At 35.2% G+C, this 16,485-nt stretch overlaps 1 protein-coding gene across 1 annotated transcript; it reads right to left on the bottom strand.

The window, feature by feature from the left end:
- Nucleotides 1-4,993: 4,993 nt before the first annotated feature.
- twsg1b (twisted gastrulation BMP signaling modulator 1b) lies at nucleotides 4,994-14,574 on the bottom strand. The gene is made up of 5 exons (XM_007235986.4): nucleotides 14,422-14,574; nucleotides 12,427-12,587; nucleotides 10,037-10,136; nucleotides 7,959-8,222; nucleotides 4,994-5,845 (listed from the first exon to the last, which is right to left on the bottom strand). The coding sequence occupies exons 2-5, from the start codon at nucleotides 12,550-12,552 to the stop codon at nucleotides 5,664-5,666; spliced, it is 672 nt and encodes a 223-aa protein (XP_007236048.2). The 5' UTR covers nucleotides 12,553-12,587; nucleotides 14,422-14,574; the 3' UTR covers nucleotides 4,994-5,663.
- Between the last annotated feature and the right edge of the window lie 1,911 nt (nucleotides 14,575-16,485).

Genomic DNA, 16,485 nt, shown 5'->3' with positions numbered 1-16,485 from the left:
GTTTCTTGCTTTTAACTGGTGCTTTCTTACCTTTGGCCAGTGGTTTTGTGGAATCCACATTGATGAGTAGAATTATTACATTGTTGTTGTTTTTTAATATTGCTTCTTATTTTTAGTTACTGCAATTTCATGTACTGAAAAATGTCAAAATTTTCCACATTTTTTAGTCCCCTAAACAGGCTGTGTCTGTGTGTAAGGCTGATACAATTGGCAAAGCTGAATCAGCTCAAAGCTAACAATATCAGAATGGCTTTTACTATCTCTACAACATGCATTTGCTAAAAAAAACAAACTACCTGAGACTAGAATGCCCCACACATTAGAAGGGAACTCAAAAGGGACGCATGAAGGAGCCAGACCTGAGAAAATTAAACTACAATCTCTTTAATTAGTTAACGAAATACTGAGAGCTTCACTTCCTGGTGAGGTTCAGGAATAATAAAATATAACAAATGTAACTGTTGCTGTACTACCTGGCACCTATGAGGAGGTCTGCAAAATTCGTTGATACATGCGACAATGTCGATTATTAACATTTTGTATACTACAAATTTCAGTGTCGAGTAATTGTTTGTAACAGCACTTCACCACACAACGTGCTGGAAACAAATACAATGGCAGAGGAGCAAGAGCTGCTCACTTACTTAGCTTACACACAGATATTCGAATAGCAATTAGCTTACCTTTTATATTCCAATTTAAACCTAATTTCCTATATTTTATTTTAAGACTAGTGAAAAGGGTGACGTTCACAAGTGTGCAGACCTGAGCAGGTGAGGTGAAACTTGCATTTAAACAGGAGCCAATCTCACAGGTTGCAGTAATTAAGGGGGTGGCAGAAATAATCACTGACAATCGCTAATCGAAATATGATCATTAGATTAGTTAACTACAAAAATAATCATTAGTTGCAGCCCTATTTCTAAGTTGTAGTGATGGTATTAACCAGCCTATCAGAGCAGAGGTCACGTATTACATAAATCAATGTTTCATTTAGAGGTAAAACAAGGTGTTTAATGGGAGTATAGTACTGTACCTAAACAATTTTAAGATTTAATATATACATATATATCAGTGGCGGATGCTGGTCTTTAAAGGAGGGGAAGCTCAATTTTGGCCTACATCTTAACATATGTAGTTTTATTTATTTATTTATTTTTTGTGAACAAAAGACATTATTTTCAAGTTTTCACTACACAACAAAAAGGTACCCATTCTTTACATTGAACAATTACATAAAAAAAGATGCTATGACATGAATAAACATAAAATGATCAGTAAAAAAAAAAAACATTACGCAAAATCTGTAAAGTTGGTAAAAGAAAAAATGCAAGTAAATTTATTTCCTTTTTGGGCAGTTTTAATTTCCTTGAATATCCCTTTATTCATTTAAATTATTTAAATTATTTTTAATGATAACACAATACTTACTACTGGCCTCTGTTCATTTATGTCCTGAGATAGTTTCATCAAGAGGAATTGCCATCAGTACATTTTATTTGTTACAGCACTTCCAGTCAGCAAGCTCACTTTATCATACCAGGACATCTGAAAATACCTGTTACTTTTCCCCACCTTTTACACCAAATTAATCTGAGCAGTTGATCTGCCCTGCTGTTTAACTCTTAAGTTTTTCTTTGTAAGGAAGACTATCAAATGGCTTCTCCAAAATCCGTCCACAACATTAAAATTGTCTGACATTACGGGTTTTTACACTAAAAGGACGCTGATTCGCTAATTTCGCTGTCAATCAAAAAGGGACTCCGCCTCAGACAGATCATCCAATCATCATGTAGAAGCTGAGCGTCCGGGCCGGCCGAGGCCAGCCCACTGCCCCATAGACCCCCAGAGACGCTGAGCGTCCGATGGGCGGGACAAAGCCCAGCATTTATCCAATGACTCGTCTCGTTTCGCCGCGCGCTTTGCTTCGCTATTGAAGTCTGTTTGCTCCGCACTGTTTAAAGCAGCGCTGTGAAGCTGCGGGAATGAGTGAGAGGAAAGCCGCGGCGTTACCAGTGATAAGAAGCTGATTCTGAACTAAGTTCAGCGCGTTGTAGCACATATTTAATCAGTGACATGTACACACAAGAGTATACATTTAATCACTTTTTTTTTCATTTTAAGGAAAGCTGAGCTTCCCTTGCAGTCTTAGAGCAATACATTATACAGTGGTGTGAACAAGTATCCCCTTTACAGATTTTGTTTTTGCATTTATGGCAGGCTTATATTTTTAGGTAATCAAAAAAACTTAAATATCAGACAAAAATACCTAAGTAAATATAAAAAATACTTTTTAAATTATTTTATTTAAGAAAAAAAAAAACAATCTAACCAAGCTTTGGCTGATATTAAAGTTTGTTTGATAATCAGAGTAGTATGACAAAAAAAAACTGTAGGAGGGAATTTCTTTTTCACGCCACTGTACTTATGTAAAGATATTTTTTCCATAGTAGTGGCCATTCAAGTAGACAAAGCTTATTTAACCTGGAACAATACAATAAATAAGCTTAGAGAAATATCAGTATTCCTAAGTTGTGCTGAAATGGAATGTTATCTTATTACTGTGTGTGTGTGTTTGTTTAAGAAAAAACAGTCTGACTCTAAAAGCCAGTTCACTGATTGCTTCATACCTCATATCATTTCAGCTTCATAGGTAACATTATATGATTAAATATTATTCTTATTACAGCCAGCACACAAGACTCATCATTATTATTTTTATTATAATATAAAACATGAATTCTTCTGGTAAAGGCTGCATGTGATACTCTTTTCTGGGTGCTCTCGTGCACGCTGGCTGTCAGACAAACTGAGCCATGCCAAAGAACTTTTGTACGCTGGCTGGCAGTAATGCCAAGTGAAGCTCGCTCCTGCTTGTTGGGTCAGGACTGAGTGGTCATGTGACCTCACCCATCTCTTCCCTGGAGAGAAAGACTCCTTTGTGTGGCTTTCAATGCAGTGCAATAGGCGAGGACTGAATCACCCTCTGAAAAAGCCCAACTATGAGTTATCTGATCCAGAATCCAGTATCAGTCGTAGAACACAGACGTGAAGCTGCTCTGCTCCCTTCTTTTCTGTCAGGAGAGGATGGGCTGACTGATCCAAACACCTGCATGCTGAAAGCATCCGACCAGGGAGCCAGAGATACAGGAATAGCTGATTCTCTGGTATGTATAGGTGGTGACAAAATATGGTCAAATTACAATGGGCAACATTGATAGAGTTATAATTAAAGCACCCTTTATAAATGTTAAGAAATATGGCATATAATAAAACATTTTCTTTTTAATTTGACTCTTAAAACTTGAGTTTCAAATTCACCCTAAATCAATCAATACATATTTAAGGAGCACATGTTAATAAAGAATCCCCATTTAAAGGCACTATAATATTTGGGACATAGTTGTTTTTTTTTTTTACTGATATTTGATTAAACATACTCTGGTGTGTTTAACTGCTTCAGGAGTGCAGGCATAAAACTTTTAATAACATCAAGTCCTAGTTTTAAGCCTTAGGTTATTTTAGGACTGCTACATTTTTGTTTGTTTGTTTTAAAGAAACCGTGATAAAGCAGAGAAACATGAATCAAAAAGCAAAAGAAGGCCAAATCCAACTGATTAGTATATTATTAAGGAGAGTAACTGGTGAGCTTGGTAACATAAAGGAACTGGTAGGCCAAGGAAAACCTCGAGAAACCTCAAAAACCTCAAAAAACGTGTCAGGAGACAGGTATTGCTTTGACAGAAAGAGCCTTTTTATGAATGAAGTGGTTTCTCTATTTTTGCACATGACCAGTGGTGGATAAGCTACAGAAACTGTGTACTTAACTTAAATCAAAAAGTACCAAAAGCCTGAAAATGTACCTCAGCATTGAATTTTCAAGTACCACAATATGGTATGACTTATTGTGACTTATTAGATCCTATTATACTTTTTTGTAACCAAACTATAAAAAAACCTAAAGTTACTTCACTAGTTGACTAGTTGAAACAACTCTGGTGTTGCTATTAAGTCACATTAATAAAATCTCATCTCAATTAGTCTGAACCTGATGTCTATTAAAACGATCATAAGCACAAAACACTAAGGCAAACAGCTTAAAAACAATTAGCAAAATTTTAAGAGTTTGTGGAACAACCCTTCAGTATGTTTTCATACATACTGTCATTTTCCCCTCCACCAGTCCAACTTGGTTTGATGGCTTGTAATCATTCATCTTCCTCTTGATTATTTTCCAGAGTTTTTTGGTATTTTTTTTTAAGTGGTCTCTTTTTTTTTCCCAGAGCTGTATATATTCCATTAGTTACAAAGGCTGTTAAACTGTACACTTGCACAAGATGTGCAACAGGTCAAAACAACAGTGTGTATGCTGTAACCTGACCAGTTTACTTGCCTTGTGCTTCTTTAGTTTTTTTTTTTTTGTCACGTATTTTTATAAACACAAAAGCCAATAATAAAAACAGATTCTGTATGACATAGTGTAGTACACAGTAAAAAGAAACAAAGAAACTAATGGACTACATTAACAAATTCTATTTGTCTGTACTGTCCACCACTACACATCAATTGTGTGGTGTTTAGTTAATTCCAAAAAATAATCAGCCCAAATGTGTAACATTGTTTGATGGGTTGTCATTTTCTCAATTTGAGGGGTCTGAGTAATTTTACTGTGGGACTTTAACTGATCTGCAACTGCACATAATGATTACATAGAACAAATATGAAGCCCTGCATGATTACTATAAACACTTTTAAGAACTTCGCTGTCTGAATGGCTTCAACTTTTTAAAAATCACATTGATTCCTTGTTGTTCGCCAGGCCCCATTACTTTACTACTCTCTCTAAGAATAGCAGTTAAAGCAGCCTTGGAGCCCCTGGATCTTCAAGCAGATGTTCTGCTATATACTCAGCTCATGCAGTAATTAGAGACTACCCACTGGTCCTCACAGGAAGAGTGCACATTGTTACTCCAGAAGCATAACTAGAACCAAATGTTTCTTGTCTTTTAATAAGCATTATTGAAAGACAGAGAAAAACATGCAGGTTTCTGGCAATTGCAGCCTTGGTCCATATGCATGAAGTGCCTCAGGGTAAGCATGGTGAAAGCATCAGTTCCACATGCACACCCTGAGAAGAGTCACACAACTTCTAGACCTGCGTGGAGAAGAATTTTTATGACAGACCTTTTCACAAAAATACACTGGCTGTTACAGTCATATGACGACATGCAAAATCACACCTACATTTGTCGGCTGAAACGTCTTATAAAAAGTTCTAGTTCAGACATTGTCCTTAATGATTGTCAACAATTTATATCTCCAGTACTGGAACAAGTGTTTTGTATGGCAGCTCATACAAAACCCTCATTTTTAAAAGCATTTATATGGCATAGCAGGCGGTACCACTGGGAGCGCAGCTGGCTATGCATGGATGTACATTCAAGAATAACATATAAAAAGTCTAAATCTATACATCATATACTCTTTTCTAGGGAACTATGAAAAGAAGTGTTAAAGTTTAACACAAAGAGCAAAAATAAAACAAGGGCTTGTATTTTACATGATCGAAGAATCACCTTTCCCCCAGGTCAGCATCTCCTGAACCTGTGGTCCTGTCATGGCGCCCTCCAGTGGCCTCAGGCTTATTCATGACCAGCCCAGGTTCAGAAGAGGCAGTTCATACACTTTACTGCTTTGCTGCCGTAGTCCACACACTCGGGCCCGATGCACTCGCAGCACGCATTATGAAACCAGCGGTATTTTGAGCCTCCCATCGATTCGCAGTACTGCTTACACTGACGAATCGACACGCAGTCATCAAAATACACCACAGTGCACATATTGTCTAAGGGGTAAGAAGAAAGAGAAAAAAAAAAAACTTGATTAGTAATTCTAGTGAACACAATCATTCGATTTACTTTGAGAATACTGCAGAAACTCCTCTGGAATCTCAATTTCAGGATTTAACTTGTAGCTCCACCACATGGACAAAATGCCTAAATAATTATTTCATTTTTGTACATACAATTTTTTTTACAAAGCATTTTCTTAAATGGTTATTAAATGTAACTACGCTAATATTAAAAATTAGTTCAAAAATGTTAAAGATTTAGCATTACATAAAATAAGATTCAGTTATTCTGCTAAATTTGGGCACTGGATATCAAAATGGAGGAAAACCAATTAAACTCAGCCAAGTGTTTTAAATAAAACAAGAATTAGAAGTGACAAAATAATTCTGGCACTTTTACTTATTTGCTTTCTGAAATCATGTAGTCTAAAGTGTGTGTAAGGCTGTTGTTAAATTAGGAACATTCTTGTTTTTTTTATTAGAAACTTTACATTAAACAAATCAGATTTTTTGGTTATAATAATTTAAGTGTTAAAGCTTAAAATGGTTTCACAGGAGGCATTGTTTGTACTTTATTGTAACAAAATGGAATCTTAGATTAATCAGTAATTAAAAAAAATAAGAAATAAATACCACTAAAAATATACTGTCAACATTTTTCATGAATGTATGTTTTAATAATTCTACTTTATTTCATTATGTTATTAAAAATAAGATATAAACATAAATATAAGATATAAATATAAACATTCTCTAATATAAACAATAAATCCCAGAAATTAAGTAATTTAGATGACATAATACTTTTTTTTTTATGTTTTAGCACAGGTATGGCTATGGTTAGTGCATTTAATTAGACCCATTGGTTACCCAATACTGCAAGTCATATCTCAGTTTTGACTATAATAGAACATTAAAATCACCCAAATTTAAGATATGATTCCATATGATTAAAATATTAAAAAGTCTTAAGCTTTGTGTACCAGTAGAAACCCTAGACATCATGTCTAAGTGTCTTCTGAACAGAAACACATGTGCTGTAACAGCAGTCTGATTATGGAAGAAGACACACTTAGTATAGCAGTAGGTTTCAGAGCTAGTGGTGTATTTCAACATGAGGGGCCTTGAACCTTACTGACGTATAACTAGACCTTTCATGATTGATTGTCCAAGCTATAATTGCACTAAAAGTATTACTGTATTTATACAACTTTTTTGCTAAAGATATTATGATAAAATAAAGCATACTAGTGCATCTCAAAAAAATTGAATATCATTAAGAAGTTATTCATTAATACAGTTTAAAATGTAACTCATTTTATGTATTAAACACAGTGATCTCTATTAAGCATTTATTTCTATTTAATTTCTATTCATTTCTCTTAGGCATTTAATGTTGATTATTATGGCTTACAGCTAATGAAAACCCAAAATTCTGATGCCATGTCATCTGCTGGTGTTGATCCATTGTGTTATATATATATATAGTCCAAAGTCATTGCAGTGTTTCCCCTGTAAAATCTTACAGCACTTTATGCTTCCCACTGCTGACAACTTTTATGGACATGCGGATTTCATTTTCCAGCAGGACTTGGCACACTGTCCACACTGCCAAAAATACCAACTGGTCCTATATAATGGTAAAATTGTCTAAGACACTGATTTTTGGGTATTAATTGGCTGTAAGCCATAATTATCCACAATTTAAATAAATAAGTTCTTACTCTGAGTGTAATACATCTATATCATATGAGTTTCACATTTTAAACTTTTCAATGATATTTAAAATTTTGAGATAGTAATATTGCAATATAGCATTAATGAGCGAAATATAATATAGAATTATATTCAGGATATTCAATTATATCCTAAATTGATTAAAAAAATTATTTTAAAACAATTTAATAAATATACTTATTGTTAATGGGCTCTCCTTGCTACGTAAAGGTTATGGGCAATATTAAGGTCAGCAAAACTGATCAAGGTCATGTCCATATATTGCACAATAAGTCAGTAACAATACTCATGACAGGTCCATGTAAAACAGCTGAACACAAAAGCCAAAGGTTTGCGTTAAAGGAAAAAGTCATGTCTGACATCGGCCTACCTTGGTTGTTATCATAACTGGCGTGGATGCTGTTGCCAGGAAGTGAGATGTTCTGGTGCTGGTCTTCCATGGTCTCTAGGAAGGAGACCAGATTCTCGTGGTAGGAGAGCTCCTCGGCCACAGGAAAAGACACCACCATCATGTTAATGGGAGCTTCTCCCTCAGTCAACGCTCTGAAGAGCGACGGGATGGGTCTGTAAAGCTCCTCCACGGTGCTCTTGGAGGTGGCAGGTGTGTCGCTGTAGTTCTTCGGGTTGCACATGCCTGAGAAGAGAGTCAGACAAAGTAAACACAGCTGTGACCAAAACACACATTTCCTTCAACAAGAAAGAAGAAAAGCATGAGCAGCAAGTGGTGTAGTTAAGCTGTGAATATTTGGCAGGTCAAAACACTCTATATGTCAGAAATGTCAAAAAAAAAAAAAAAAGTGCTGTCACCTTTAGGGCAAGTTACAAAAAATAGTTTCATCCCCACTTCCTCCCATAATTCCATGTTTTCACAAAGTCTGGAGATGCATTAGAAAATTTAGATTGTTGAGTTCAGAAGGTAGAATATTTTGTATTATTATGCTAAAATATGACTATATTTGATATGATAAACTAACTCTCACTGTCTGCACCCTCCTCCTCTTCATCTTACTCTCACACACTCACACAGCTGTGGCTCATGTCAAAGTAATGCTTTCCTCTTCAGACTGGATTATCATTTTAACATCAGATTATCTGATAAAATGTTGATTAAGCATGGAACATGGTTTAGCATGATTTATCTCCATTAAAGCTTCTGTTGCCAAGCTTCCTTGTGTTTGATGTGAAGGCTCTACATTAACCTTTTTCTAGGACTGTAAAATATTCAAATTTAAAAGCACCAAAATTATTCTGAAATTAGGGCTGGGCGATATTTAAAAAATAAATCTTGATATTCTTCAATATATAAGCGATTCTCGATTATAATTATGATTTTGTTTTATTTGTAAACTTACAGCACCAACTATTGTTTCCTTTGCATTTAATTTCAACATTTTATTTTTACGAGTAGTAAGCAGCCACCTAAACCATATATTAAAACACATAACGTTCTGTTCTCTAGGAAATGTTTATTTACAGAGTTCCCGCTGGCAGCCTCTATATGTAAAGATGTACAATCTTTATAATCCTTTATCATTTAAAAAAATTACATTAAAACATTTATTCAGCAAAAAAAAAAAAAAAAGATTTTTTTTCTCCTTTTATTTTTCTCTCTCTTATCCCCTCCATCTTTATTTTCTATTTGGTTTATTTTGTATACATATACACATCGTTATGTCCTCCCTCTGCACAGTGACCTTGGTTACCAGAAGTTTGTATTAATACCACTAAAGTCTTAATGGTCCTCCGAAAAAGGGGGGGGGGGGGGGGCAAAAAAAAAAAAAAAAACACGCCACACTACATCACTATTTTTGTCTCCCTCCCAAAAATTCAGGAAACTATCAGCATTTGAATTCTTTCTTAAATAAAGATTTAAATCATGATTAATCACAAAATATTATTTTTAAAACAAGTGACACCACTGATATACAAATATAATTCAAATTTTCTAATGAAACTCATTCTTTTACTCACCTTTGAATATTATTAAAAGCTTCAGTCTTAAAAATTCTAAAATATGTGATTATTCACTGTTGTGATTATCCAGAATGTTTTAAATCAATTGACACCTCTAATTTGAGGTAACTACTAAAGTAGTAAAGTAAACTTATTCGCAATAAACATTACCACAGCAAAAGAGCATGACAAAAAGTCAAATGCATCCACAATAGTGCAGTGCAACTTCAACAAACATGGAGTCAGCTCTTGGAGTCAGTTCCAAAACTTCACATTCTTTTGAAAATTGCTGGTTCCATAGTGGTCATACACCTAACAAGTTCTATAAACATGGAGTTAGAGGAAAAAGCAAGGCATTTACAGTACATCTGCACTGTTTCCAAAGCAAGAACGGGAGCACTGGCTCCTCACTTTGTGGTAAATATCATTTCCACAGCATAATGGAATATAGGGAATGGTTCTGTTTTTAGGTTGAGCTGGCAGGATCACACTCACCCACACAGTCACAGCACTCCTCCCACAGTGTACCCAGGCACAGCATACACTCCTTACAGCACGAACAGTTTCCATCCGACGGCCTGCACTGGCACAGCTCCTGTAAAACACAGCACAAAGAAATGAATACTTTGAAGGGAAAAAAAACAAAAACATTGTGCTTTTTTCCGTTTTGTTACCTGAGAGCAATCACTAATCTCACCTCATCTCCAGTTTCCTCATTTAGCCCTTAGCATGCTTTCAAAGACCTATTTAATTACGTTGCCCATTCTGTGTTAGAATACAATGCTCCACATAGCCATGGACTGGCAGAAAGGGACACTTATAACTTTACTATAAGTTCCCTTAATAAAATAAGTGTGTCAGCTGGATGCTCAGTCTGTGCTGTTATCCCATTAACAAAAAGTATAGACTGTTATATGTAGTCCCCATTATAAAGACAATAGATACAACTTTGTCACTAAAAGTAGCAATAGAATGGGGAGAAAAAATACTTGATATAGTTAAGATTTCAGTATAAGGAAGCCACCTATTGTGAATCTCAATCACTGTTGTGCCCTCCTTAAAAAGAAAAGTCATCATAACCAAAACAGATATAACAGGCCTAACAGTTTCAAATCCAATCCAATCCAATCCAGTTTCAAATCCTAACAGTTTCAAATCCAAGATTGTTCTGTAACAGTCTTGACTTTATTTAATTTACATACACTCAGCATACTAGCACGAGCCCCAATCAAAGCTGGCGAAAACATAAAACGTGAGAGCAGCACATCACCACCAGACACAGTTTTTCTTGTGCCAGTGTTCACAGGACACCTCAAACTCAATAGGCATTGACATTGAAGATAGGGATGCAAGCAAAAAGGTACATTGCCCGTTTTTGGCTAAAAGCTAACTCTAGCCAAATCATTTTACTGTCTCTTCTCTACAACATCTGCCTCTTTAAAAACAAACATGGACCTCCTCAGTCATCTACCTGTAGGCACATAAATGCACAAGTTAAAAACTGTTTTTACTGTAGATTTTTGTACAAGACCTTATACAGCTAAACCTAGAAAAATGAGAGGGACAAGGCTAAAAGCTAACCATCGCTAGGAAATTTCTACTGGAACTAGGACATTTCAACTGGAGTGTCCCCACAAGTCAGATATCCTACTAAGAATGTCAAAAACATCTCACAAAATCTGAGTTTAGAATCCAAGATGGCTTGTGACATAATTCCCAGTTCCAAAATCCCAAGTAAATGAAATGCATTATAATTACAGCAATTTTGTTACAGTGTTAAAACTAGGCTATAATATGTCGGTTCTCTAAGCCTGTTTTGGTAATGTAAACCAGTCAATGAAAAAAGCAGTCTATTTTTGTTCCACAAGCCCTTTGAAAAAGGAAAAATAGTGTGTTTCATTCTGATACAAAATAACTGAATGTAATAAAGTGGCTGTATAAAAACGGCATTTTAGGACGGTCCCAACTAAAAAGTCGTACACTTACTAGTTAAGATGAGTTAAGATAAGTTTTGCTTGTGACTTTGGACATTCTGTTAAAAAGCAATTCACAAAATCACTTTTGAAAACTGAAATGATCTTAACACACTGTAGTGTTTTGGGAAAACTATAGTTAGTTAGCTGATGTTTATTACTCATGAGTGTTAATCCTGTAGTTTCTATAGAGAAACACTAGGCTGACACTGATGGAGCGTGAGTGTAGCTATTTTTCTGGTGAAATGCACTTAGCTGATCCTGATGAAGTGCGAGTGTTATGGTTTTGAAGTGCACTGCGCAACCTCAGGCTGCCTTCAGAACAGCAGGAGGAGCTCCCAGCAGGGGTCACATTCCAGATGTGCACAAAGACACGGAAAAAAGGCGGCCAAACCTTCACCAAGAACAATACAGGGTCTGAGGAAGGATGATTGCCTTTTTGAAATACGAGACTTAAGTCATTGTAGGTATACAAACTTAAGTTCTTAAGATCACTCATCAGCACAGATTAAACCTTTAGGTTCTCCAGTGGAAGAACTTAATATGAGAGAGCTCAAGGTCAGTTGTAGATATAAAACAGCAGATTTTAAAGAAATTCTTCCATGATTAGATTGGATTTTGAAAAACTAAGATTCCATCACTGGAGCTTGGAGAGAATAGGCCTTAAATATGATGTGGGCCAGAGCAAAATATCTCCAAAAATTCCCCAGCTGACATTGTTATTGCCACAGGCTCTTATCCCAGCCTTATATAACAAGAGGCAACAGTCTGAACAGCCACAATACTGAACCACATCCCCACAAGCAATTAAAATGACTGAATGAATGAAATGCTAAAGGCAATATTTGTAAGATTAAAAGCCAAATAATTAAGCAGAAAAAATGAAAAAAATGTTATATCAAGACTTCTTACCTGGATCAGACACTTGCTAACATCACTGGCACATAAGGCTTTATTACAAGCAGAACAAAAGTAGAGACCAGACAAGAGAAGCAGCAGCGCCGAGAAGAGGGAGACATGTGCCTGGGTGGGCTGCATCCCGCCACGGACAAACCTCCTCCAGCTTGGGTCAACTGAGGAATGAGCACAAACACCACAAACTTGTTGAAGCTCTTGTAAGATTCCCATTAGCCTCTTTACACAGTAAAGTAAGGCAGACTTCAGCACAAATAAGCTAGAGCCTCAAAATGACATCATGAGGGGAAGACAGATTAACACACTGGTGAAAGACAGACAGACAGCAGACTGTACTTCACTCCCTCACTGTCATGTTAATGAGGGGCGGCAGCATCAAAGCAATAGGAAGAGCAGCCAAGTGTGGACTGGCAGATAACCTCAACACAGCCCTTTCAGAGTGTATTAGAGTGGAAAGCATGCATAACCTCAGGTAATGATCAGCTTTACAAGAAAAGTAGGACAGTTCAGTTAAATGGGGGGACGCAACCCATGAAGACTATCAACAGAACTTCAAAATGGTTTTGTGAAGGAAGAGGTTGACGATAAAATTATGTTGTATCACTATCATGATCCAGATAAACATCACAAAATCATGGGCATAACATGTATTTTGTCAGTGCCAGAGAAGGATCACAAGCTCATGTTTCATTACAAAATGAATATACGTTCTGATGCAGTCAGAGGCTTACGGGGAGGTTGTTAACTTCCCTGCATTTGGGTTCTGTACCACACTGAAAATGCAGACTAATTTACAAAGAGGATCCTGTTTTTCTTTGAAATTGTTTTCTATAATAACCCTCCATGGCTGAGAGAACACCTTATTAAATGCTTTATTAAACTAGAAAATTGTTTATTAAATTAAGGGAAGTTTTAAGTCTCTAAATATTGTTTCCCTAACTTGTTATTTTAAGTGCTCCATATGGACATCACACTATTCCTCATCTTGTTTAAACTAAATAATAAACTCTAAAAATATACAGCTCTGGAAAAAAATTGAGTTTCTTTGATTTTACCAAATTAAAAACCTCTGGAATGTAATCAAGAGGAAGATGGATGATCACAAGCCACCAAACCAAGACGAACTGCTTGAATCTTTGCACCAGAAGTGGCACAACGTTATCCAAAAGCAGTGTAGAGAAGAACATGCCAAGATGCATGAAAACTGTTATTTCACCAAATATTGATTTTTTTCACCAAATCTTGATCTTTTGACTTAAAACATTATGAATATGAACTTCTTTTTTTGCATTTTCTGCAAATAAATGCTCTTTATGACAATATTTTTATTTGGAATTTGGGGAAATGTTGTCCGTAGTTTATAGAATAAAACAACAATGTTGATTTTACTCAAACATATACCTATAAATAGCAAAATGAGAGAAACTGATTCAGTAACTGAAGTGGTCTCAAATTTTTTCCAAAGCTGTAAATATTGTAAATTCTTCTAATGTCAAGTCGTATCATGATAGGCTACTGCATTGTTGACATTAAAGGAAAAAACACACTAACCCCTGTTTAACACACAGGTGAAAAAGAGGAGACAGACATCAGACTTCCCTTGGTCAGGATTGTTATGGTAATAAAGTGAGAGAAGTAAAGCTCTCAGGTTAAACCTGCGTAGGCCATCAGCGGAGCCGGAGATACTGAGTTATAATCTAATTTGGGTAATTTGGTCCTCATGTCTGAGACTTTTCACTGGTACTCAGTTAGTCCTGAGACAGTTTCAGGACACTCAGATTAGTACTAACACTGTATCTCTCCACGACCTGCGACTCTCCTACAAAAACACTGAACACACACTGGGGGTGAACTCACACACAGCCCACCTTCCTTCCCTCCACTTGTATAAGAGTAGCAGAAGAGGCGGAAAACTCTCTTGTTCTCTTCGCTTTTTAAAGAATGCGACTTAAAAAGCAGATTATAAAACCAAACCGAGGGTGTAAAACTCACCGTCTTCAAAAACACAGCCTCCGCTGGACTTCTGGAGAGGTTATGAAGCGGTCTCCTCCTGTTTACTCCAACTTTTTGTCTAATTAAGGCATGTTCTGAGTCGATGGCGTGACTCCCTCTGCTCCTCTACACAAAACCAGGCGGCAGCGGCAGCGGCAGCAGGCGTCTTAAAGAGACACACACACCCATTCATACACACAGAGCTACAGGTGAGCCTTCTATAAATAAATATGAGTGTAAATATGCACACAAAAATACCTTTAAAATAAATTTTATTACTAGGCATAGTGTCTTGTACGTCGACCTAATTGCAAAAGTAAAATATGTAATTAAAAACATTAAGAAAAACGACTTAGAACACCGAAAAAATAGCATTTGTTACCTGTTCCCCATTCTCTAACTATAAACTTTACCATGGAATATAATTATTAAAATCCTTCAGATATGTAATTTTTTTTACATTGTTGTTTGACTCCAAATCACATCTATGCTTTATTTTATTTTTTTCATAATAATGAATGATATTTAAGTTAAAATACATATTTTATTTGTGTTTCTGTCTTTCACACTTTTTTCTGTATATTTGATCTTATTGTAACTATAACTGAGGAGGTCAATCTCAACACTCTGTCCTGTTATCTAAATTACTTCTTGGTAAAGCTGCCTGAGTTTGACATGTTTTTAATAGTTGTGTATAATAATACATGTGTTTTTAGATTAAAAGATAAAAAAAAAATTAATTTGGAAGGGTTAAAACAGGCAAATGGCACCCATTCGGCGGAATGGCCCACATTTATATACATATACAATTATATACATTTATATTGTTTAGTTTTGTTTAGAATATTTATTCATTTCATTATAAACAAAATACATTTTTACAGAAGAAAACATTTACAAACCACAAATAAAATGAAAGGCAGCAGAAAGAATAAAAAAAATCTTATAATATCTGCCCCTTTTATCCCAAAAATAATTAAGAACAATAGTACATTTCCAAAAAAACAAAAAACAAACAAAAAAAACTAGACAAAAAACATCAAATCCTTCCCAAACAACAGTTTATATAGTTACACATTATACTATTTCATATTTTTTATACAGACCAGCTTTTATCATTTTTTAAACACACACATTGATCAGCATTTTTAACATCACTCTTCAAATTATTCCATAATCTTATTCCTTGAATTACAGTACACCGGTCCTTCAGACTAGTTCGAAATTGAGGTTTTACAAACATCTCTATCCCCTTAAGATTATAACAACTTTTTCTCTTCACAAAAATAAATTGGATGTTTGAACTTAATATATTTTTATGAGCCTTATACATAAATAATAAAATATAAAAGTTAACTAATTCATAACATTTCAATAATTTCAACCGATAAAACAATGTATTTGATGGATGACTGTAATGTTTACTGGTGATGATTCTTACAGCCCTTTTCTGTAAAACAAGAATATAATTTGTAATTGTTTTAAACGCTTTTCCCAAGACTTTAATACAGTAGATTAAGTGTGGAACAATTATAGCATTATACAATATATACAGAGCTTTATCATTAAATAACTCCCTTACTTTGAACAATAATGCAATAGATTTAGCGATGTTTGTTTTTAAATGATTTATGTGTGGTTTCCATGTCAGCTTTTCATCAATGATGACACCCAGAAACTTCACCTCACTGACTCTACAAATCTCAACACCATCAACTCTAAATGGAATATCAATAGTTTTCTTTCTATTACTGAATATCATATAGTTTGTTTTATCCAAAATTAATGATAATTTATTAAGTTGAAACCAAGTTTGTATTTTCACAAATTCTATCTGTATAATATCCAACATTCGTTCTACATCTTTACCCAAACAAAAAAAAGTGGTATCTTCTGCAAATAGAATACATTTAAAAAATCCTGACACATTTACCAAGTCATTTACATATAAAATAAATAACTTTGGACCAAGTACAGAACCCTGAGGAACTCCACATGTAATATTACAAAGGTCAGATCGTACAGTGGGTATAAAAGTAGCATTTCAGAAAGGCAGAAGCTGCA

The sequence above is a fragment of the Astyanax mexicanus genome, chromosome 6, assembly GCF_023375975.1.
Source record: "Astyanax mexicanus isolate ESR-SI-001 chromosome 6, AstMex3_surface, whole genome shotgun sequence".
Taxonomy (NCBI): domain Eukaryota; kingdom Metazoa; phylum Chordata; class Actinopteri; order Characiformes; family Acestrorhamphidae; genus Astyanax; species Astyanax mexicanus.
The sequence above is the reverse complement of the archived record's forward strand: the minus strand, read 5'-3'. Positions and strand labels throughout refer to the sequence as shown.

What these genes read in the sequence shown, in the direction of transcription:
- twsg1b (XM_007235986.4), bottom strand. Translation starts at nt 12,552, where the DNA reads ATGCAGCCCACCCAGGCACATGTCTCCCTCTTCTCGGCGCTGCTGCTT. An exon ending in GGAGTGCTGTGACTGTGTGG is followed by an intron (nt 8,223 to 10,036) that starts GTGAGTGTGATC and finishes CTCTCTTCTCAG; the next exon opens with GCATGTGCAACCCGAAGAAC. An exon ending in CAGTTATGATAACAACCAAG is followed by an intron (nt 5,846 to 7,958) that starts GTAGGCCGATGT and finishes CTTACCCCTTAG; the next exon opens with ACAATATGTGCACTGTGGTG.